The sequence below is a fragment of the Protopterus annectens genome, chromosome 4.part1, assembly GCF_019279795.1.
Source record: "Protopterus annectens isolate FY-2018-M chromosome 4.part1, PAN1.0, whole genome shotgun sequence".
NCBI classification, from domain to species: Eukaryota; Metazoa; Chordata; order Ceratodontiformes; family Protopteridae; genus Protopterus; species Protopterus annectens.
In genome coordinates, this window is record NC_056734.1 from 504,673,558 (window position 1) to 504,699,154 (window position 25,597).

General features: G+C 37.7%; 1 protein-coding gene across 1 annotated transcript in view; it reads right to left on the bottom strand.

The window, feature by feature from the left end:
- LOC122801240 (FERM, ARHGEF and pleckstrin domain-containing protein 2-like) overlaps positions 1-25,597 on the bottom strand; it is a 963,231-nt gene that overhangs the window by 509,301 nt on the left and 428,333 nt on the right. The window contains exon 6 of the mRNA XM_044070791.1: positions 17,253-17,334. Coding sequence (XP_043926726.1) covers positions 17,253-17,334 — 82 coding nt within the window. The remainder of the gene's footprint in view (positions 1-17,252; positions 17,335-25,597) is intronic.

The window sequence follows — 25,597 nt, forward strand, 5'->3', positions numbered from 1 at the left end:
CACTCCTAGTGTGTCACCTAAACATTAGAAGTATAAACAAGAAAATTCACTACTTACATGCCCTCCTGGATGTCCACTCCCCTGATATACTATGTCTTACTGAGACCTGGCTCAAGCCTACTACCATTAATAATGAGATTATAACCCCAGGGTACAATATATTAAGACTTAATAGCATCTCTAAAAAAGGGGGGGTAGCCATCTTGTATAAATCCAAGTATCCAAAACTAGTACCCCAAATGCCTTGGTTACTAACAATGCAGAAATACTCATCACAAGGGTCCAACCCAAACGCAAATCTATAAACATTGCATGCATCTATATTCCCCCAGGTGACAACACAAATACCTTGGAGGGTATCCTCCAGTAGCTCTCCACTAACTGCCCCCAGGAAACTATTATTCTCGGGGAAAAAAATGCCCTTTACAAACATATTAACAGTCACCCTCAGCATGGGTTTAGATTTTTTGTTGTAGAACAGGTTGATTTGGGGCCATGGGGGGACCAATAGAAGATTTTTGAAATGTCTGGAATTGAAGTGGAAAATAAAACTAAATGCTTACCAGGCCCCAGGGTTAAATTACAAGATTTCCTTGTGCCCTTTGTTAAGACTTAAATCTATGTTTATGTTATGAATTATACATTAATTTATAAATGTTATAGTTGTGATATTAATATGCATTAGTATCTGTATTAATGTTTTAACAATTTAAAATCTTTTGCCTGGTTTTATATGTATATTTTAATACAATCTTGTATATATTAATATTAATGACATTAAGCGGGGAATTGATGTAATGCATATTGTAGTGATTGGTCAAGGGGTATTATTTACACTTTGTTTTTTTTAAACAGGTTGTATTCTGAAGAAGTCATTTTACCTGACGAAAGCGCTAAATAAAAGATTGACTGAACTACATTGGTGTCATTGCTGCCTGGTGGAGTGTTTGCCTTGGGATTACTAATTATTCTCGGGGATGTTAATATTGACTGGAATACTTGCTCTTCAGACTTCCCCTCCACCCATATAAATTTGCATGGCTTCTCCCAGATGATATCTTCCCCAACCAGAATCAATAAGCCTAACAAAAAGGAAAGTATCCCAGACTGGATATTAATAAACAACCTACCCCAGATATATAAAACAGGCACCCTACCTACCCCAGATATATAAAACAGGCACCCTACCTGAGGACTTTACTGATCACTTCCTGACCTATGTAATCAGAAAAAGAAATGACATCCCTCAAAAATCTTCCTTTAAAACCATTAGAAGTTGTAAGAACTTTATTCAGACTATATTTCAGAATGAAGTTAACACATGTGACTGATCCAACCTATGGCTACTTCCACTAGATGAAGCGGTCTCACTAACTCTACATTTCTTGCTATCCTGGATAACCAATGCTCCCCAACTCAGAACCAATAACAAAGCAGCACCATGGCTGTCCAATCATACAAGACAAAAAATTATTAGCAGAAACAAAGCGTGGACCTCCTGGGGAACCACTAAATCCCCAAAAGACCATCTTATATATAAACAGCTGAGAAATGAAACAAAAGTTTATTATGCTAGACAAAAAGAATTACTACTGTAATCTGCAACAAAAGCACCAAAATCAACCACAAAAATTCTGGTCAGGCATAAACAAACTTCTTCACCCAGGCCAATCAACTACCCCTACACCCCCTTAACTACCCTCAAACAACCTCCTAAAATTGTTGCTAACACTGACATTTTCTTTACAGAAATGTAATCCTTAGCCAGTAAGCTATCTCCCTATACCCAAAGTACCACCAACCCCACACCTGATAAGATCCCCTTTAAGCTTGATCCAGTACCAACATCTTTTAAGTCCCTGCTTAAAAAACTGAAACCCACCACCCTTTCAGCAGACCTACCTGCAGAATATCTCCAAAAAGCCGATAATGATATAGCATGCCTCATATCAATTTTAATCAATAGAACTATCCAAGAAGACTATATCCCCCACATCAGGAAAATCTCCCACATTGTTCCTCTTCATAAAGGGGGAAATTCCACTGAACTTTCAGATTATAGGCCTATAGCCATTCTGTCTCCCTTGGCTAAAATAATGGAAAAATATATCCACAAGCAATTTCTTGCCTATCTGAATCAAAACACACTCCTAGCCCCCTCCCAGCATGGATTTAGACCTTGCCATAGTACAAGCTCAGCCCTTCTCTCTCCTTCTCCCATACAATAAATCAAAACCATAATGACAACAAACTCTCCTCAGCCCTCTTCCTTGACCTATCCAAGGCATTTGATATGGTAAATCACCAGCTACTCTGGTTTCATTCTTACTTAAATGACAGCCAACAAGCTGTACTATGGAAGAATAACCTATCGTCCGTTTTATCAGTCACCCTTGGAGTCCCACAAGGATCTATATTAGGTCCCCTCCTATTCTCCATATTCATTAATGGCCTGTACAAATTCATCACTGATGCAACTTGTATTCAGTATGCAGATGACAACCCTAATCTGCTCTGCCACCTCTCCCACAGATTTACATCCTTGTCCCAAATCACTTTCAACTAAGTTGAGAACTGGCTCACTGGTTGCCAACTACTATTAAACCCAAATAAAACCAAACTATTACTCTTCTCCCCCACTCGCAAGGTCCCCTCACCACCTCTCACCATAATATCTAACAATGGTACCATAATTTCCCAAGAACCTAATACTATACTGGGAGTGATCATCAACAACAACCTCAAGTTTGATGCTCACATAGACAAAACTATTAAAACAGTTAATAAAAACTTAGGCTCCTTATACAGGATTAAACCATTCCTAACCCCATCTGCTAGAACTGTTATTGCTCGTATACATCTGTTATCGACCCTTCTTTATGCCTCATCCATCTTTGTAAACCTAAGCAAATCAAACCTCAATAAATTTACTAGGTGCTACAATAACATTGCCAAATTTGCCACAGGATCAGCTTATAGAACCCATAACTGCCTTAACCTTCAATCGTTAGACTGGCTTGAACTACCCTATCAACTGCAATATAACCAACTAATAGTTGTTCACAAAATCCTCTACCAACCAGACAGTACACCCATACTGAAAAATACCCCCCCTACAGTAACCTAAAATCCCTTCGCTCTTCCAAAAAATTGCTAGTGCAAACTGTTAAAACCAACAATTCAGCTGGTGAATCACTATTCTCCAACTCTGCCAGTAAAAACTGGAACCTACTTCCTGCTGAACTCACCACTGACCCCTCCTTATCCCAATTCAAAAAATTCCTTAGGAAATACCTAAAAATGCAGTGGCTTTGTCCCTGTACAAACCCTGACTAACCACCACTCAAACATAATTCATAAATGAGAACCTCATTACAAGAATAAAACTCTGACTCTCTGTTTAAAATTCTGTGCATCACCCACCTACTGGAAAGATTTAAAGTCAACACTACACCACATATTATAACCACCTTAATATATGTGTTTTCCTTTTTAAGATGAAATCTTTAACTATTTCTTTATCATCTACTTGCTTCCAACCTTTGCTGTGTGTATGTGAGAAAAACATATACCTGTGTGTACATATCATTAAACAAATCTCAGTTATGTGATAATTCACTGTAATAATTTCACTGTATTTACACCTGTTTTTTGTACATTTGGAGCTTTACTCCCCGGGCCTTCACTGAAAATGGACCTGTATCCAGTCGGACTTTCCCAGTTAAATTTAAAATAAAATAAATAAAAACAAATAGTCTGCCTTGTGCATTGGTCAGCAACCATTTTCTAGGAAAAAGCTGAAATTATTTTAAGTTATGATCAGATGTGTTGTATGTTTTTTTCTGGCATACGAAGGCCTTCTTTTTCCTACTAATGTTGTTTAATCAGTATAATTTCTTTCTGAAATAGCTTAGTTAATAGGCAAGCTAATGTAAAGTACTGATTGTACAGACCTGGTGATTTAAACATGCATAATGTAATGTACAGCAGTTTGAAGAAGCTGTTTTCTATTGAATATGAACATTATGTAAATATTGCCAACAACATAAACACTCAATTACATAGTCGCTAACAATAGAGTTGTATTTAGCGAGTAGTATTGACCATAAACACTGAATGACAGCCATTTAAGTTTCTCTTCCTGTCTTTCAGGAAACTGCTGATTTGGCTTAGTGGTATGCTGCTCTGACTGTAGTGCAGTGCACAGGGTTTCTGGGTTCAAGACCTTGCAGTGAAATGCACGGTCATAACATACTTTATGCAAGCAACTTTCAAAAATTATACAAGCAATGCTTAAAATGTGTCCCTGGTTTTTGGCCTTTTGCCCCCCCCCCCCCCCCCCCGATTGAAAATAAGTGCAAGAAGCTGTGCAACATGCCTATGGCTTACACTACTGTGATTCTATATTTATATTTCTATATATATTTTGTTTGTAGAAGTAGACTGTTATCATGGAAATGTTCTGAATAGGGCAGTTTTGTCATTACTGGTGCATGCATTTTGCTTCCTTGTCTACTGGAAAACTGTTCAAACAATAAATTAAAAATGCAATTGTGTGTGGAAGTAGACTGTTATCATGGAAATGTTCTGAATAGGACAGTTGTCATCACTGGTTCATGCATTTTTGTTTTGTTGCCTACTGGAAAAATGTTTAAACAAATTTAAAATACGCTCTAACTTAAGTCTAACAAGTGTGCTGTATTATGCAAGGAATATAATTTAATAGTGTCAGGAAGGTGTATCAAAGAACGCATGTATGTTTCTTGTTCTGTGCGCAAGGGGCTTCTCATTTGAAAACAGCCCAAAAGTAATCTTTATCCACCACTGGCCAGCTGCATTTTCTTTGGATGTGGTGTGTGTTTCAATGCTGTTTCAATGAATGTGAGTTTCAAGGGCAGAGAAGTTTTAATGCCAAGTCTATTTTCATTGTGAGACAGTATTGCTTTGTTTAGCAGATATTAGTGTTCGTGCATTATGCTATAAAATGTAAAAGAAAATAAAATCCAAATAACCATTGTAGAAATAAAGCAGCATGTACACATTAGGGTTTATGGTAAATGGGGTGAAATAGCTAGGTAATGGGACACTGGAATGGCTGCAGGGGGACTCTGGTGCTATATTTTGGTTATCTTCTTCAGTTTGCATTTGAAAGTTGGTATCCCACAATTCCAACGGAGTGGGTGGGGTTGTGTAATTGTGTATGCAAATTTCACGTTAATCAGCATACAGATTTGCACCTATTTTTCATGGGCCTTGTCCAGATTTTTGATGTTTCTAGGTTGAGAAGTATGCTGGTGTTTGCTTCCGTCACTTCTCTGTATGGTTGGTTATACAGTTGTTGATAGTAGTGAAAGTGAGAATTGATGTTTTTATTTTATTTTTTGTGTGTAGTTTCAGATTTTCTATTTTGTATGTAAGGATTTTCTAAGCTAGTCGATATGTGAAGTCTGACTTCACATTACATCTGTTGACTGCCAGCAGATGAATTTTAATTGCTGTAGATATATGTTTGGTTGCTGTGAAATAATGTGGGTGAGGCAACCCTTTTTTATTGAGATTTTTGCAGTGTTTGTATTGTCTGAAGTAGTGCCAGGAAAGCGCTCACTAATTCGTACCTGAATAAAAGTTTTGTCTTTTATGTAATATTAAGAGAGCCGTGTTTGTTTACTCCCAGTTTGGACTTTTGTCACTTTTTGTTGGACAAACTTTTGCATTTCCTCCTTAGCATGTTCTGCATCAAAAATAATTTTGTGCCTCCAGGAAAGGATACTTTGAAGAGATCTAGATACATCAGTTTGAATCTCATGCCTGCTTCTCAGCATTACCTGATTAGTGGAATAAATGTATTCCTCTTCTGCTTGGTATACAGTGAGTAATCATTTTCCACAAACGCTGTCTCCCACTTTTAGTACTTTGTCCTTCTGCCACAGTTTTGCCTCAATCAACTCCTGATGGTATGATTGTACCTTTACTATTAAAGGTCTGGGTTGCTTTCTCATGGCCAGGCTTGGAACATACACAATATGTCCTTTCAGCTCCTGCTGTGGAATACCAGTCCAGCTGCTTATTTGTGCTTTCATAAAATTAATACAGTCTGTTCCTTCCAGCTTCTGTGGTACAACATAAAATCTCAGGTTTTCCCCTGCATGCTCTGTCCTCTACTTCTATTATTTTTTGAGACATCTCATATTTAGCCAGCCTTTTCTTCATTTTGACCTCCAATTTTATCCAGCCATTTGTTCTTTGAGTTGCTATACTCCTTCAGTGTTTCATCTATTTTAATCAGCTCTGAGTACATTTGACTAATTTTTCCCTTCTAGGTTACTGGAAGTCATGTCTTGCACCAAAGCTGGAGCTTGCACTAAATTTTGCTGAATAGTTTTCTTTCGGGTTCTCTGAATTTCTCTTTTGCTGGTGTCCAGGCAGTGCACTTACTAGCTAGTTACTGAAATTTAACTTAAAAACATTAGTTCACTGGCTCTCTCTTCTGAGTTTGTTTTCACACTGGGAGAGCTGAAATGAAGCTGTTACTCAATGTGCAGCCATCTTAGAAGTGTCACGAAATGCTATCAAAATTTTGATCTAGGTAGAAAAGAATTACAAAGGGTTGGGATAATTGCAAATTGAAGATTATAAATAAGGTCACAATGAAAACAAATGAGATATGGAATCGTAATCACAACAGGTATGTAGAGGATTTAAAAAACGCAAGGAATTAACAGAAGTGAAAAAGAATAAGTGGAACAGAACACACTAAAGAGCAATGGAAGGAAGCCAGAATGTCCATGCAAGAGTACACAGAAAATATGAAAAAAAGAACATTGGTTTTAAAACCGCTATTTGTTTATAAAAAACACAGAGTAACCAGATTGCTGGCTTGACATCTGAGGTGATTAAAGGATGACAACTAAAATCTCTAATTATGAAAATGACAGGGTGGAGTTGACTCAGAAAAAATCATGAAAGTTTTGTTTGTGTCTTTCGGCTTTTCACGGTTAGGGGTCAGCACACCGTAACTCCCGTCCGCTAATGATTGGTAGTGGATTTTTTACGTGCCAAGTTACCAGCCCTGACGCACAACCTTCAATGAAGGTATGCCCATTCACGCATGTCTCCACGCAGAAGACGCGCTAGCTGAGAATCGAACCGGAGAGCGTCTGTGAGGCGACAACGCTACCGCAACACCACCTGAATGTAATAGTGAATTATTACAGTGCAGTATACAGACAATAGGTAGAGGCTGAGAGTAACAAAAGAGATAGCAATTTTTTTTTAAATAGTTATAACCTCCTCACTTAACTGGTATGGAAAGATGGTGTATTGAAAATAAACTGAAATAAAAGCCACAATGAGAAACCAGAATACAGGGAAAACTAGTGGAATGCTAGCACTTCCAGGGAAGTCTGGAAAAAGGAGGAAAGTACAGTTTTGTAAGTAAACTTACCATAACAGTAGCTGGTCTAATAGATCACTGCTGCAGTAGTCTAAGCTAAATTGGTCTTACTCCAGAGGACAGTCCAGCTGTCAAGGGTTCAAGCAAAACTCCATATAAGGACAGCTAGAGCACAAAAAGCTTCACAGCACTTTTTGCCCAAGAGAAGCAAAAGACTTGACAAAATAATGCTAGGAAATAAATCCAATAGTAAACTATGCACAAAAGGGAGAAACATCCACACTTTGGCAACACAAAAGAGAAAAGTAATAAAAGGTGCTGCAGGGAGGGGAAGCTACTGTAACAGTGATCTGTTAGAACATCTACTGTTCCGGTAAGTTTACTTATACAGCTCTACTATTTTTACTCACAGATCACTGTTGCAGAAGCCTAAGCTAAATGGTTAGATCACCAGAGCTTAGAAAACTAACATTTAAGGTAATTCCCTCACAGACACAAGGTACAAGATTTGATTCTTGGGAAACACAGCTAGGCTTACAAAGATCACCTGGGGTCATTACTGTGGTAATCATCTATGAACCTATAATAAAGACAGGAGGCCAATAAACAAACTCCAGGAGTCCCAGGTGAATGGTCCTAGCAAAGCCTGTTTTGGACCTGGAAAAGGAATCTAGTTTGTAGTATTTTGTAAAACTGAGGACCGATCTGAATACTTCTAGAGTCCACCCTTTTCCAGAAAGGCACCAAAGAGGCCAAATCCTTTGTTGAATGGGCTCTAGCCCTGCTTGTAAGTGGCTTATTATGGCAACTCTAGCAAAAAAGCAGTAGCATGAAACAACCACCTGGAAACTGTCAACTTTGGCAGTGAGTATCGTTTCCTCTTGACCTTGTAAGAGACAAACCGCTGACCAGCTTTCCTGAAGCCTTAAGTTTTGTTTAGGTAGTACCTTAGTGGATGTCCAGAGTGTGAGGAATTTTTCTCCTTTATTCTTGGGCTCAGGAAAGAAGACAGGGAGGTTAATAGTCTGGCTTGAAGTTAACTGAAACCAGTTTAGGCATAAAGGCATTAGTTCTCAAAAAATATGTCCTTGAGAAGAATGAGGTAGGTTGAGTCACTGTAAGCGCTTATAACTCAGACACTATCTTTGTAGATGTTGGAGCAATAAGTAAAACAGTTTTCCATATTAAGAACCTAAACTGACCATCATGAGCTGGTTCAAATGGAGAAAGAGAAGGCTTTTCATGTACAAAGTCGAGATACCAAGGAGGAGCCACCTGTTTTTTAGGTGGACAAATGTGCAACACCCCTTCATCTGTCTGTTCTGAAAGAAGGAAAACAGATCTACTTGCTGTGTTCCCCAAGAGTTGGGTCAATTCTTAGTAGACCCTGAGATGAGCATTCCATTCCTAGGGGTCTGTCTTAATCTTGCAGAGCTTGTCTGCAATCAGATTGTATGAAGCCTGCAGAGTTAAACTGAGCTGAGTTGCTATCTTCCAAGCTCAGCACAGCCAGTCTGCAAGAGAGGGTGAGATCTAGTACCTCCTTGTTTATGTACTACATCACTGTGGTGGTGTCTGTGTACACTTGCAGAGCTCCTGGGAGCCAGAGTTGATTTAAGGCTTTCAAAGCATTGATCACTGTTAATATCTCTCTGACTTTGATATGCTTCCATCTATCTGAAGGGTTCCACAGAGCTTGCACTTTTACCCATTTGGAAACCACACCCTAACACCAAGTCGGATGCATCTGTACAGATATAATGGGGATTGAAGTGAGTGGGAGACCTTGCTTGCATGAGATGTGGTCTATCTACTCAGGAATTTCCTGCTTCATAAATCAGAGAACAGGGATTTGAAAGGACATAGGCTGTAGCTGCTAAATCCAGATGGATCTGAGGTACCATATTTTCCTCATGTAGAGTCTATCCAAAGGAAGCATGACAATCATTGATGCCATGTATCCCAACATCCTGAGAAATTCTCTTGCAATGTTTGACTTTGATTGGAGAAACTTAAGGAAAACTGCCAGAACATATCTACTTTAACTGGAGGAAGAAAGGCTCTTCTTATGGCTGACCCCAATAGACATCCCAGGAATACAATTCTATGTGAAGGGATGACAGAATATTTCTGAATGTTGATTTAAGAACCCAGAAGATTATGGACAGTTTATAATCTTCAGCGGGTTGGGGATGGCATAATGGTTAAGGTGTTTACCTCACAGACATAAGGTACAATGTTTCATTCTTCCTCTGGGTTGGGAAATTTGGCCCACTAGGGTAGATAATCCAGTACTAACCTATGAAAAAATATTTTTGTCATTGTTGTGGTAAAGAGGGATAAAGTTTACATTGCAACATAGACAACCTGGAATCAAATATCTATCAGAGTTCTAGATAACAAAAAAATAAAGAAGGATGTGAGTAAGCAGCCAGTACTCACTTATCATGAGGGAAGGGAGATGTTCAGGTCTGCCGCATGCTGGGGACATGCATTTAGCTCTGCTAAGTTATTTACACATGGTAGTCTTTATGGGATATGTGTAGGAATGTGCATATTCACAGAGAAAGACAATGTGGGCTGTAGTGTTTCTGATGCACATCTCAACTGTTGGAGGAGGGGGTTAGGGCCAAAAAGCAAAAAAAACTTGATGTCTGCCGGAATAATACAATTTCAAAACCATGTCTTGTACAAAGGGAAAAAATGTGATTTGTCAGTTCACAGAAAGGTTGACAACCAGCAGGCACTGAATAGAAAAAAAAAGATGCAAAAACAAAATGCTTTATTTTCTATTCAAGTATTGGAAAACGATATTTGTTCTTAATTTCTACATCTGTTGTTTCATGATTTGTGAACAGGCAGTGAGTGTAATTAGTCATTTATTATCAGTGTGCTACCACAGATTCATTAATAAACAAACGTATTTTTTGGATCAAGGTCAGACTACTGGAATTCCCAAGAATGTGGGCACAGATCTGAGATGGAGCCATCTGGGCAAAGTAATGTTTGCTGTGACTTGCTGGACAGATTGTAAGACAGATCTGATTACCATCTATGACTGTTGTCTGAGCCTGCCAAAACTGTCTAGAACTTTGTATCAAATAAAAAATGGTAATTGTCATGGCTGTCGACTATATACACTGGGGTTTCATGGCAGCATTTAGGCTGGTGCTTTGAATGTTTTGTGTTACTAGTGTTTTCTATGAAGTGGTTGGTGAGGTGACTATACATCTGTTCCCTTATGAATTTCTGAGACTGACAGATCTTGCAGTCTTGTTGTCCTGATTTGCATCTACTGACTGTTACTTACTATTCAGGTGTGCCATGTTAGTGAATAACAAACATTGATCACAGGAGCATATTACCCCTACAACCCACTCACAAAGTTTGAAATAAGCATATCCCACACCTCTCTACCTAATGTTACGATTCCACAACAGGTAGAAAAGGAGAAAGACCACAAAAATGCCACGGAGCAGCTCCATAAAGATCTTGCATCGCCTGTTGATAGAAACCATAACTCAGCCTGTTTGCAGACAGGCAAATTGGGAATAAATCAGAAAAAAGTAATAACTGAAGCTGTAGGTGGATATACCAAGGATGTTTTTCAAATCACGTTATTATATCTTCCACAAGTTAAAATCATTTAAATTAGTAACAGAAGTTAACTGATTTATAAAGAATAATCTAAGACACTCTCTTCTAATGACACAATACTAACTACTAAAATATTATTCCAAATGTCTGTACAGTGAGACACTACTTTAATGGCTCAGAGTGTGTCATAAGCTCATCTCTTAGTACATAATTTTTATACAGTCTGTATTTGTTTCTGTATGTGCCTCTTTTAGGTCTTTCTTTACATGTCTCTTTTTATCAGGCAGCTCCAACTTGGAGCTTTTTTTTTTTGTTTAATTGTCCTTGCAGTTACATTTTCGGAGCAGTTTTGTACAAAAATATTTTTTTCAGTACAGTACATTCTTAGCTTATGCCAGCTTTTAAGAAACCTCTTACATTTCAGCTGAATTAAAGATGCACATAATATACAGTAAAAAAGAATGACATATTTACAGATACTATCATCCAGATGTCTAGCATCTGACATAACATTTTAATTCAGCAAGGTGTATTCTGGCAGAATCTAATCACTTGCCCCCATTCCCAGGGCAAGGAAACCACTTTTCAATCTAAAAGCAGCTGGCTGCAGATTTAATTGCTTATAATCATTTCTGCTTTGTGAGTTATTGCAGTTGCTATTGTCTTATAATTTCATATTCCTACTCACGTTAAACAAATGAACTGAAACATTCATTATACTCTGACTGCCAGTGGTACTGGCATGTTTACTATACACTGTATTAACTTGCATCGAACTTGCTTAACATCTCACCTTACTGTAAAGTACTTAGGATTAACAGTTTTAAAAAGGTGAGTTGATTCTCATGCAGATTTATCACTATACCTCTACTCCAACATCCATGACAAGCTCATTTTCTAGAGTCAAATGTTTACACAAACGACAAAGACATTCTCAAAGCACAGAGTTGGAAGGCGTGACTTCCTCACAGGAAGCCTCAACTCAGGAAGGGACAGAATATCAAACATATTTCAGTGGCCTTGAGACAAGACAGCCCAAGGATAATGATCAGACTGGATAAGCTTTTGCTGCTTTAGTTACTACCGTGGGAAATGCAAGCTACTATAACTACTATTATGTCCCTTGTCAAACCTACCAGAGATGCTACTACAGAGTAACAAGCCTCAGAAGCACATGCTGGCAAGCTTTAGCCTAACAACATCACCTGAACAGATGCAGACAGCTTCTATGCTACTTGTAGTCACTTTAGTCTGACATTATTTAGATTAAACTCCTGCTATACAGGCAACATAACCTCTATGTGGTTGTCCTTAAATCGAACAGCTATAGTATACTTTGGAGTTCACATGCGCGTGCGTGCACACGCGCACACACACACACACATATATATTAGGAGAAAATATTTTACTGCTAATGAGATAACAGTCATTAACAGGATGTGTTCTACAAAGAATGTGTAATGGCTGATATTCCTTAAAAATTATCTGATATTCTTAAGAAACTTACATTATCCTAACATGTAAGAGACAACAATGATATGGCATTTGATACCTTCAGTGAGGGTGATAAAACTTAACTTGGTGTCTAAATACTTTTGTTCTTTTCATCAGCACATACTTGAAAACCATGTCAAATCAAACACTTATACCTATAAAACTTAATGAAAATGTTATTCAGCATTTACACCAGGTACCATATGAATTTATGAATGGATTTCTCTAAGTATTTTCACATATACATGCATCATTACATGGTATAGTTTGGTACTGCTTTAAACAAAGTCCTAGCCTTTCCAGCTCCTTAAATTCTGCCTCTTCTCAGCAACCATGAATAAGCAGAACCCCCACTGTGATTTACAAAAACTCTTTTCTCTCTCTCACGCATCACAATTTTTTTTCTGTTCCACTGACAGTAGATCAGTTGCTCTTGTTTCCCCCCTCAATTTCTGGGTTCCCAAAGCCAAAACGTACATGCAAATCGTTTTATAAAGACGGTGTGCTTAATATGGATGACAGAACATAAAGGAAATGGAAAGGCAATATAAAAGTAAACTACACAACAAACAAACTTTCTTCAGATGAGCAGTTACTTAATACAAGGGTCCCTAAAACATGTTACCAAGTTTGGGCGACCGTCTCTCAAGAGAGCAGCAAAACTGCTCAAAATAAATTACATAAAATTAGCCAATAAAGTTAAGTAGGCTCTAACCCTAAATGGGTTGCAGCTTAGCTAGGCTTTATATAGAATCCCAAATAAACCCCAAATATTAGGGATACTTTTTTATTACAGCCTTAACTAGAAGTAACAGAGAGACTAATGGTTAAACCTCAAGTTACAAAGGGATTAGATCCTAAAACATAAACAACCCTAAAATTAACCTTTCACCTTAATAAGATTATAAACTGGTTTAACCAACCTGCCGATATAGGAGAGCGTTTTATTATGTACTGCTGGTAACCATGGGGAAGAAAAAACAGACTTTCATGAAACAGACCTTCAGGAAAGGTTCTATGATGCATCTCAATCAGAAAGAGAAGAGATGAAAGTTAAAACTCCTCTTGAACTACTGAAATAAGTCAACATACCTCTCATCCTCTTAGGGTAATAATCAAGGACAAAGCCAAAATAACATGAGACACAAAGGCCCAAAGTCAGTGACAGATTTTAATTACTAAACTTTTAAACTTAGAAAATTGCTAGAATGACCTCCTTTCCAGTACTCAGCATGGTTTCCGACCAAACCATAGCACCACCACTGCCTTACTCTCCTTTACTAACACTATCCTTCAGCATAAAAACAATGTCTCTCTCTCTCCTCTGCTGCTTTCCTAGATCTATCTAAAGCATTTGACATGGTCCCACACAAACAACTTATCTCTGTCCTCAATAACCTATCCTTCTCACAATCAGTCACCAACTGGTTTCAGAGTTACCTGTCTGACCGCCAACAATCCGTTGTATGGCAGAATGACATATCTCCCCAACTATCTGTCTCCATAGGGGTTCCCCAAGGATCCATCCTTGGACCCCTACTTTTCTCTGTTTACACCAATAATCTAGCCTCTGCCACCAAACATAGCACACTCATCCAATACGCAGGTGACTCAACCATCATCTGCTCAGCCCAGTCCCTACCCAAACTGCAAAAAGTCACACAGGAAGCCTTTTCCTCTGTTGAAACATGGTTATCCGATGCCCAATTAATACTCAACCCAAACAAAACTAAACTACTCATCTTCCAACCCACCAAACATACTCAAAACAACTCTCCCTTTAACATCACAGCAAAAGACAACACCACTATATACCCAACTGAACACACCAAATTGCTAGGAGTGGAAATAGACAATAAACTAAAATATGACATTCACATATCCATGACCATAAAAAAAGTCCACAAAAAACTAGGAGCATTATATAGAAATAAACAATTTCTCACCAAAGCAGCAAAGATTTCAATAGCAAATTCCCACCTTATCTCCACCCTACTTTATGCCTCTCCAGTATATACCAACCTAAGGCAATGTGATCTAAACAAGCTAGAGACCTGCTACAACAAAATCGCCAAATTTGCCACAGGGGCATCCTACCGTAGTCACCACTGTCTCTCACTTGCTGAACTGGGCTGGCTTGAACTCCCTCACCTCCTTCATTGGTATCAACTCTCACTCGCCCACAAACTAGTAAACCATCCACTAAATGTCCCATCCCTCCAGAATCTACTCCAACCCTATCGCACCACCAGACCACTAAGATCCAGCAACAAAAATCACTTGCAGATCACTAAAGCCAATAACTCTGCTGGTGAAGCACTGTTCTCTTGTGCCATAGCCAAATTATGGAACTCACTCCCACCCACAATTACCTCTGTACCATCATGCACCAACTTCAAAACTTTATTAAAAGCACACCTAAAAACATGCTGGCTATGCCCTTGCAACTCCCACTCTAATATCACCCACCCATCCAACTACTACCTTTCTTTCACCTCCACTAACTACCTTGATGATAGCAAGCTCAGATGCTCATAAGCCTAGTACTTATTATACAGCAGGAACTTCTCATTGTTACATTTGTTAATGCCTGTTATGTACTTCACAGATAAAGATTCTAGTTGCTAACTGATGTACTATGTTCTGCATCTGTAAATATGTTGTAATTAATATGTAAATTGTTAATCGCTATGTAATCCAATGTAACTACTGTCTGTTTATTTTAACTGTGGAGCTTTTCTCCCCGGGCCTCTGCTGAAAATGGACCTACGTCCAGTCGGACACTCCCGGTCAACAAATTTAAATAAATAAATAAATAAATAAATAAATGACAGGCGTTGCCATTTGGATGCATTTTGCTGAAGGATGTGAAGTCAAACTCAAATGACTGTCATTATTTAGTGGCTGCAGTCCTCAATGATTTGTTAGAAAATAAATTTTATAAACAAAAGACCAAACATTTGAGGCAAAAATCTGCACAGTTGAGAGATGGGAGTTTATGGCTGCAGTTGTGTGTTGAAAGTGGGACGGAACATATTATTTGCATTGGATAGAACTGTACTATGTTCTGAATGTCACACACCACAGTTGCTTGGTTTTCTTACCTGGAAAACTTCAACAGCTGTACATGTCTGTGCAACAGTGTGGTATTATCTGTGGAGGATATATGAAGTATCCAAACTACTAAATGTTTAAAATCATTATACACTGCAGAGTTAAACAGAAATTAATTTGTTCAGGGAATAAAATGAAAATGCAAAAATAAAGATTATGCATCTTGCCAGCTTAAAATAGGCAAAGCAGGCAGGTATGAGTTAGAATATATAACAACCAGAAAGAATAAAAGGAAAAATTGTGGACAGAGACTGGTAGCTTTTAGGAATCAGGAAATGTGAGAAAGAAATTAGTTGTGAAGTTGGGGGTTGAAAATAGAAAGTGGAGTCAGCTTTAATGGAAATTTAACAACAGAGGGTAGAAAAATTAGTGTCAGGCCATTACTGAGGGCTTTATGAGAATGTGAGAATACTCCATTCAATGTAGAATAATTCACAGCCCGGAAAAAGAGCAGGTGAACAAGGAGCAGCACTAAGAAATTAAAAAAGAAGAGTTGTAAAAGGAGAGAAGGAAATGAAAGAAATGGGCTAGGTGAGAGACAGAGATGGCTTTGAGGTAATGATAGGATAACATGATGGGATGTGTGTGTTCAAGAAAGGAGAAGGATTGCTCGACAGAGGAGTGGAACTGTTGGAGACAGGTGAAAATGCAGGAGTAAGTAGAGAGAATAGGACCAAATTACATAGTAGGGGTATAACGGTGTGAAGAAATTGTGGTATAGCCCGTTAATTAGCAGGGGGCAGGTAAATGGAATACACGGGTAAGTGTATTCACTTAACATAACTAGTGACAAGGAGCTCTAATCTAGAAACAACAGGACAGTACTGGTGCTCCAGAATAGGGGTTGGAATCTAAACAGCAAAACAATAGAAGACAATGAGCTGATGCAGATACGGACAATGGGAAAGGGTGAAAACTACAGAAAGGCCGTCAAGAATAGCTGGAAATACATATGGCAGGAATGAGAGACTTGGTAGGGTGCAGCTATGTGGGGATAGGATGAATTAGAATAATAATTGGATGATATTAGGCTGTAGTGCTTGAGATTTAAGAAAAATACTAACCCAACTATAATCCTAACCATTAATGTTACAGTTACTGCATAAGAAAGGTCTAGGGTTCTTCCAGGAGAGCTGAAACTGTTGAGCTATGTCCAAATGGAATTGTCAGCAGAAGCAGGCTTGGGGTTGTGTTCAATCACTGCTGCTTTACTGAAAAGGGTGAAGGGTTTCATGTTTGTTGGAAAATTTCTTTTTAATGCTATGCTGAAATGAAATCATATCCTCTGGACTCTCCTAGCTCAAAACTGGGTGATAGGATCTGTTGAACACTTATGAGTCTCTGTGGAACTTTAGGGGGTTAACTCAAACTGCTTAGTTACACCATTCACACAGCACTGGATTTAAAAATTCTCAAAAGCATACTTAAACCTAGATCCTAACCTCCTAGCTGACAGGAGCAGGAACTCTGACTCATGACATGTACCTCAATGGAATGCCAACCTTAGGCTGATTCCACTGCAGCAAAGACTAAATTCTAAGCCCTAATTAGAACATGCCAGTGGCTTTTTTTAGACAAAATGTACTACTAAAAACCAGGAATGTATATAATACAGTTGTTCATCCATTCCTATGTACCCCGTACCATACTATACCTTAAGTGCGTGCATATTCCTGAGCATTATATCACCGATTCTTTGATAATCTCCTTTCACATGAGCATTGGAACGACCCTCCCTGAGAAAAAAATAGAAAGATAAACCCATAAATTTACAACTCCTCTAGCCTGTGCAGGAATTTAATTTCACTTCGTAGTCATTTTGGTAACAATTACATATTACAAAGAGGAAAACAAAAGTTGTAGCATAGGTAAAATCTAGTGAGAAAACCAGCCATTGCACCTACAAGTTCAGATCCAAACACTAGAAAAAAAATGTTACAGCTGTTATTCAATTCCAGTTAGGTGTATGACTGGATGCATATTGAGTTACAATGTTCACATTGATCGTGAGCTTAAAACTTTCTGAACAAAAAATAACTCATTGTGGCTTTCAAGAAAAATTTTGATTTTTATATATATATATATATATATATATATATATATATATATATATATATATATATATATATATATTTATATATATATTTGTGTGTGTGTATAAAGTTTGTTTTGTTTTTGCAGCATAAAGTTAATTTCACAGCATAAAATTAAGAGACAGGCAAATCCTAACCATACGTTAATTACTACTTCCTACTATTTTATTTATTTAGTTTGTTTACCAGGGTACTACACTGATCACAACAGATCATTTGCAGGCAAAGTCCAAGTGAAAAATTTCACAGAACAATAAAACAGAACAGACACTGGGTACACACCTAATCATAATTTATTTTACACAAATTCAGTTACATATAGAATGCAAAATTTAGTCTCCTTATAACATAGAGTTTGATGCCCTAAAAGAAACAGATGTGGTATTACGCAAGTTTTTTTTTTGCTTATTTTGACCCTGCTCCCTTTTGATAGTCAGTCCCATCTCTGTCAATCAGCCCATTTGTTTCTCATCACTGTGGTTCAACTCAAGTTGGAGAGTCCATCATTTAAACAGTTATCAAGGGTGCTTTGACATATTTACTGCCTTTGTGGCCCTATTCCCCAAAAGCAATCACTTGGTGAAGCACTGTGGACGAAAATGCAATGAGCAAATTGTGGAGGATCTCTCCTAACTTTGACAGTGTGTGTTGCTTTTAAGCAGCCCTGTCACTCCTACCAAAGCATGAGTGGTGGTTTCTCAAGTCTCCACCAGAGAACTGCAATGTTCAGTGTGCCTTTTTTTGTAAATACGAAGTATCTTTATTAAATTATCACTTATGACATAGGCAATCATACATTTATATAAATGAAAACAAATCGTATTGACAATTTTAGTTGCAAACATTATACATCATTTATAATCAACCTAACCGTTGTCAGTCAAACATTACACAGCTCATTCAAATCCTTCCCTCTTTTAAACCTCACTCTCCTCCCTGTAGGTATTGTTCCCACCATTCCCATTTTTTCTATGTAATTCGCTCCTATCCTTTTCTAAAGATCCCAATTTCGGTTGTTTTTTTCTGTTACATTCACTACTTCTAATACAGTTGGTTTAGACTTTGATTTCCATTTTCTAGTAATTGCTTTTTTTGGCATCCACCATAATTAGACTCAGCAAGACCTTACTATGTGTAGGAAATTCTGATTCTGTAACATAGTTCAGATAATTTCCCTAGATACACCAGTTTGCTCACCCAGTATCTCTGATAGACATTTCCAAGCAAAAATCCTAAATCTTCTAGACACTGTTGCATATCTGAGAAACAGACCTATATCCCCCATTGTTTCTTTGTGAATTGCTTATCCGGTCTCTTCCCAATCCTTTCTAACATCCTCTAACAGATTCTTATCATGCAATATTTTATATGCTCTACTAATTATTCCTTTTTTAACAGCAGCTGGTCTTTCATTTAGGGCCCTGTATTTCTTTCTCTTTACCTATACTCGGACATCAATCTGTGATAGGGAAGACAATCTCTAACCTGAAGTCCAAATACATTTTTGGTGTCTTCCAGTTTTGTTACCTTACCCTCTCTAGTTATTTGCTCCAAATACCTTGGTTCCTTTGCCAGTTTTCTCCAATAAATTCCAGCCCCCTCTGGCCTATTGTCTCTAATCCTAATTGCAGTAATTTTGCTGCAGCAGCATCTCCTTTCCCCATTTCCATGCTGGACTAGTTCTTAGAATACTTTCTGGTACTTTATGAACATAATATTCAGTATGATTATTGTTATTCTCCTTAAAGATCTGCATCCAAAATCACAGTCTGTCCTTGTTTCTTGAGCATCCTCCTGTTTCATCATCATCCCTTTCCACTTTGAATTACAGATTTCTGCTTTTGCTATTTATAGGAGCCTTAACTCTACAGCTCTGAATTATCCCTTCAAATCAGATAATACCAATCTGCATTGTTTTACTGGAAAAATCATCTGATCCCACTTGACCCTTACCATATTCCCCTCCCAGATAAAATCCTTCAGCTCTTTATGAATTGCTATTCACAACTACTACTCTGGTAGATAAAAATATGCCTAACCTTTGTATAAGACTAAAGGGACTAAAAACATTTTAACTGCTTGTATCTTACTATCCATATCCATATAATAGAGTTTCCAATTTCTTATTTTTTGTATTATCTTTTGTTTGGTCTCTTCCCATATATTCTTAGCCACACTGGAATCATTTTAATCAATATTGCTAAGTGCTTCATTTTATCATGTCCCCATAAATATGGATATTGCTGAACCAAGTCACACCTGGGTACATAATTTACAGCTATTGCCTTCGTTTTAGCTTCATTAATTTTGTATCCCGAAAAGATCTGAAACTGTCAAAATGCTCCACAACAATGTAATGTCCTTTTCTGGTTTTATCAGGTATAAAATATTACTATCTGCAAATAGAGCCAGCGTTTATTGACTACCATACCAATTATATCCTTGAATTTGAGTCCCTTATTTTTTTGCCAGTGGTTCTAAATATAATGCAAATAACAAAGGGGAAAGAGGACAGCCCTGTATGGTTCCTCTGCTTAAACAGAAATTATCAGAGAGGAACTCACCCACTTTAATTTTCACCTCTGATCCCTCGTATATCCTCCTAATCAACCTTATGATTTTATCAGGGAATGCAAATGCTTCCATTGCCCTGCTCATAAAGTCCCAGCTTACTCTGGCAAATGCTTTCTCTGCATCAAGACCCACCAACAACAGTGGTATTTTCTTACATTCAGCTTTCCTCTTGATCATCAATGTTCTGTTAATGCTGTCAAATGTTTGTCTCCCCTCCACAAAGCCACATTGATCCATATCTATCAATTTTGGCATCACTTTTGCCACTCTTTTAGCCATTATAGACAAATACTTTATAATCATGGTTTAGTATTGAAATGGGCCTGTATGAAGTTGGGTCTGATGGATCTTCACCCTCTTTAGGTATTAAAGCCACCACCACTTTTCTTCCAGGATGTTGGCACTTCTCCTCCTCTTAAAGCACTGTTAAACAAAACCTTCCAGATCTTGATCAGTTTTTCCCTCCTAGCTTCCAAACTCCCACAGGAATACCATCTCTTCCTGGGGACTTTCCCATAGATTGGTTATACATCACCATTTTTCTCTCATTTCCTCCTATCCTGTTAGTAACTGAGCCTCATCTACCTCTAACCATGACATATTTAAATCTTCCATAAACATTTCCATTTGTACCTTTTCCTGATTTCCATATTTCTCTACTTTAAACAGACTTTCATAGACTTTCTCACCTATTTCTAGTACCTCTACAGGAACTCATTATCTTCCTTGTTATAGACTCCCTAAGCTTGGCAATAGCACTTTCTACTTTCTTTGTGCTAAAAGTTTTGTGCTCTAGAATTATTATTAAAAAACAGCTGCTTAACAGCAACCTTTCTAAACTCTGCATATTATCAAGGTGATCCCTTATTTTCTGTTTAGCATTCTGTAGTTGCTCTTCTTGTTCTGCGAGATTCCCCCTATTCTGCAATACTTTAACATTTGTCAGTCCCTCTAAATAATTCTTGTTACTTTTTAACCATCACTCTCTCTTTCTTCTATTTCCACTCTATTTTTAAACTCCACTTTAATTTTATCCCACTTCGTAGATACATTTATTTGACATTTGTTTAGCAGGAAAGTCCAAATGGGCCAGAAAGTGTCCATTTTCAGCGGAGGCCCAGGGAGAAAAACTGCACAACCACAATATTTTAAAAATTAAGTTCACATATTTTCAATCACAAAGTATCATGTTACACTACAAAACATGAGTGAAGAAATGTAATAAGAAACACAGAACATATATTTCTTAGAAGAGTGCAATGAAAAACAATAACATGAGTTGAAGAGAATATGTCAGGAAAAATTCAATAGTCATATTATTTGTAATATAGATTAGTATGCGGTAAATGTGACCTTAGACAACTGCAGGAAGATATTTAAAGAGTTATCAGAGATTACATGATTAGAGACGGTGAATTGAAAATGAGTGATATCTTAGTATGAGATATGTGTTAATATTATGGCGAGAAGGGAGGAGATTTGTAAGAAGAGTGCATGGCAGGGTGTCTTCGGGTAGCTTAGGTGGGCAGGGAGGAAAGGTCTGCAGAGATTAATTAAATAAGATAAGGTAGTGGGGGGGAGTGGAAGAGGAGGCTGGAGAGAATTGTGAAGTGTGATATAGGTTGAAGGAGGTGAGTAAAGTAGAGAGAGTTATTTCAGCCAGGATTAGCACAGGAGCAGGTCCAATATTTTGTAAGGTATTCTTTTAGAAAGCATTTAGAGGTGTACAGGTTAGAAATAGTTCTGGTGGTTAGAGGCAAGGAGTTCTATTTTTTTGCTACTGGGTACAAGTATAGGCTTTGTCCAGTGGATTTATTTGGTTTATTTATGGTGAATTGTTTGTCTTCCAACCTAAGTTGTCTTTTTGGAAAACACATGTTGATTAAAGGGATAAGAGCTTGGCAGGCTTATGGCTTGTGTATGATTTTATGTACTGCTATAAGCTGAATGCAGGAGAGGTGCAGGGGGAGTTCCAGCCAGCTAAGGGGATGAAGAGCTTTACAGTGATGGGTAAAGGAGGATGAATTAGTAGAAAACTTGGCAATTCTGTTGTAGCAGCTTTCATGTTTGTTTTTATGGAGGATTGTACATTACTTATAACTGGTGCTCCATAGACTAGAAGGGCAGAAGGTAGGTTTTGGCTAGAGTAATTTTTGTGGGTGTGTTAAAAAAAATGATTGTTTCTTTATAGCATGCCTAGTTTTTGATGTTTTTTTCTTAATATTGCTTTAGATGCGGTGATCAAATTTAAGATTGTCATCTAATATAATAGTTTGGTATGGTGGACTAACTCAATTTCATTGTCATTTCCCAAAACGATTTTGAAAGATGCTTTTTTTAGGGTGTGAGTTTTTGGGGTAAAGAGGAGGAGTTTGTGCTTTGGGGGTTTGAGTAGGAGTTGGGCCATTGTTAGCCTGGCTTTAATGGAGATGACAGGTTGAGTGATTTCTTGGAGGCAAGTTAAGGTGTTTGAAGAACAGATGGTTGTACAGTCATCTGCATACTGAATCAAGGTGCCTTCACAAGAAGACGAATGATGTTTATTGATATAAATATTGAACAGTAGAGGGCCAAGTATGGATCCTTGTGGGACTCTGTGAAAGTGGGAAGGTATGCAGAGATGGATACTTGTCATTTTACAGCTTGTAGACAACCACTGAATAGATGAAGCTGTTAGACCCAGGGTGGAAAGTTGATTGAGTAGTTTATTGTGAGAGACCATGTCAAAGGCTTTTGATAGATCTAGATATACTACAGCTACAAGTTTATTAGAGTTGCAAGCTTTACTGACAGTGTCTGTAAATAACAGTAACGCAGTAGAGATGCTGTGTTCTGGCTGAAATCCATGTTGTGTATTAATAATAACCTTATTTTGTAACAGGTAGTGGAGAAATTGTTGATGAATACATCTTTCAAGGATTTGAGAGAGTAGAGACAAGATGGCTAGTGGACGGAAATTTGTAATGTCAGTGGAATTACCTCCTTTATGTAAGGGGGTAATGTGTTCCATTTTCCACAAGTTAGGGAAATAGGATTCTGTTACTGCTCTATTATTAAGAATACTGACTGAATGCGCTATCACATCTGCATCTAGATTTAGGTATTCCAGGGGAAGGTTGTTAGCTAAGGCGGAACAAGGTTTTAGTTTACATAAAAGCTTTTTTTATAAGAGTTGCAGAAACTGGTTGAAAGGTAAAGTGGGTGGAGTTTTCTACTTGTGTATTGGAGAGGCTATATATAGGTGAGTTTTGTGAAGGAAATATGGTAGGGTCTATAGTAGGGGAAGTTGGCTGTGTGGAAGGGGGGGGGGTGTTAGGTGAGTTTGAGGTTAAGCTGGCTATGCATTCTATGAAGTATACATTGAAATAGGTAGCTGTTTGAAAAGGGGGAATGTCTGTGTATGGGCTGGGATTCTTTTTTGCACCTGGGCTGATGAGACAGGATATAGAGGACCAGAAGTTTTTTGGGTCTATTCTAAATTTCTAAGTTTCAAAACTTCAAATTTCTTACAGTCGAGACCATAAGACTTAAATTTTGAAACTTCAAACTGTTTAAATGGAGCACGGAACAGTATAGTGCAATCTCAGAGTTGGTATATTTAATTAGCACTGGTATGGGGGGCATTTTTTTTTCTTATTTACATTTCAAAGTTTCAAAACTTCAATCTTATGGTCTCGACCATATGAAAGTTGAAGTTTTGAAACTTAGAAATGTAGAAGTAGACCCAACTTTTTAATGTTATTTTTATGGCTATCTTGTAGTTGAGTATAAGACGACTTTTAATCTCTGTTAACTTGTTTTTTTACTTGGTTTTGTAGTTGTCTGAATAGTTATCATTTTTTTTATTTTTATTCTTTTGCCAGTTAATCCATGCTTTGTCTCTGTATTTCTTATGGAGTTTGCATTGGTTGGTCAGACATGGGGTATGGCTGCTTTTAATTCTTTTGCATGCTGTGGGGCTATTGTGTTAAGAATATTTAGAAATGCTGCACTAAAGTATTCAACTGCATCATTTAAGGGGAGTCTTTTTAGGATGGACCAGTTAACTGCCTTCAGAGATTCAGTGAAAGACTCCATGGAGAATTTGGAGAGTTTACGGGTAGTTTTGAGCTTATGCTCCTTTGTTGGTTATGTAATATTCCTGTGGGTATAAGCTGGCAGGTGATCACTTAGTGTATAAGGGAGGGTACCTGAGGATGTAAAATTAGATGGGTTGGTAACAAGAATCCAATCTATGACAGACTGTTGGAAGTTATTTTTGCTATGTCTTGGTCTATTAATACGCTGAGTGAATCCAAAGAGGTTCATGCTGCTGATCATTGAATCTGTGGATACAAACTGCTGGTCAATGTTTACATCACGCAGGTGAAAAATTTCATTTATGACTGTTATCCAGGATAGTATGTTTTCAGGTATTATAATTTTCTGTCCTGGGAGGATATATAGCAAAGCAATGCATATGTTCTAGGCTCTATTAAGCTTTAGGAATGAGATAAGAATTTTTGCTTTTTCAAAAGTTGGGAATTTGTTTAAGGAGCTACTGTGAGCATATTTGGAAAGATTATAGCTATTCCACCTGCCTTTTTATGTTTTCTGTTGAGCCTAATAATATTAAAACCAGGGGGTGGTATTTCAGCATATTTTATTTCAGGCATTAGCCATGTCACAGTTGTGGATAGGATGTCTGGTTTGTGTTTGGTCACCCAGGCAAGAAAATGTGATTTTTTTGTATATGCTTTTAATGTTTAGAGTAATTATTCTTAAACTTTCACAGCATATTTTATGTTTTGGGGTTTGACTGGGACCTTGACTGGGGGTGGATGTCACCACAAAGATGTATGGTGGAGAAAGGAGGTTTGTTTAGGGCATTTTTAGCAGAGATTGCGTAGAAGCATTATCCTAACATTTGGACTGACATTTGTTTTAGCATTTTGGGGTTGAAACAGAGGAATGAAGTTAGGGGAAATAAGCTTGAAGAGATTTATGAGTAGCTAGTGGGAAGACGGTTGATAGTTAAAGGATGAATTAATGGTTGGGGTCTGCATATTTATTACTAATACTGCTGCTAGGAATGAGAGGAAGAAGATGAATAAAGGGATATAGGAAGGAAAAAGCATGCTTAGTGTTGTAACAGTCTTGCAGTATGGTTAGGTGAGGTAATGAGCAATGATAACAGTGTGGAGAACAGGTAGGTTTTGATGGGGAGGGAGCAGAGTGAGATTAGAGAAGGAATTCAGAGCAGAAGTGGGTGGAGATGGTATAAAGAGAACAGTATGTGATTGGATTGAAAGTTAGGTACAGGATAGGTGGGTGAGAAGAGGAGGTAGAGTAA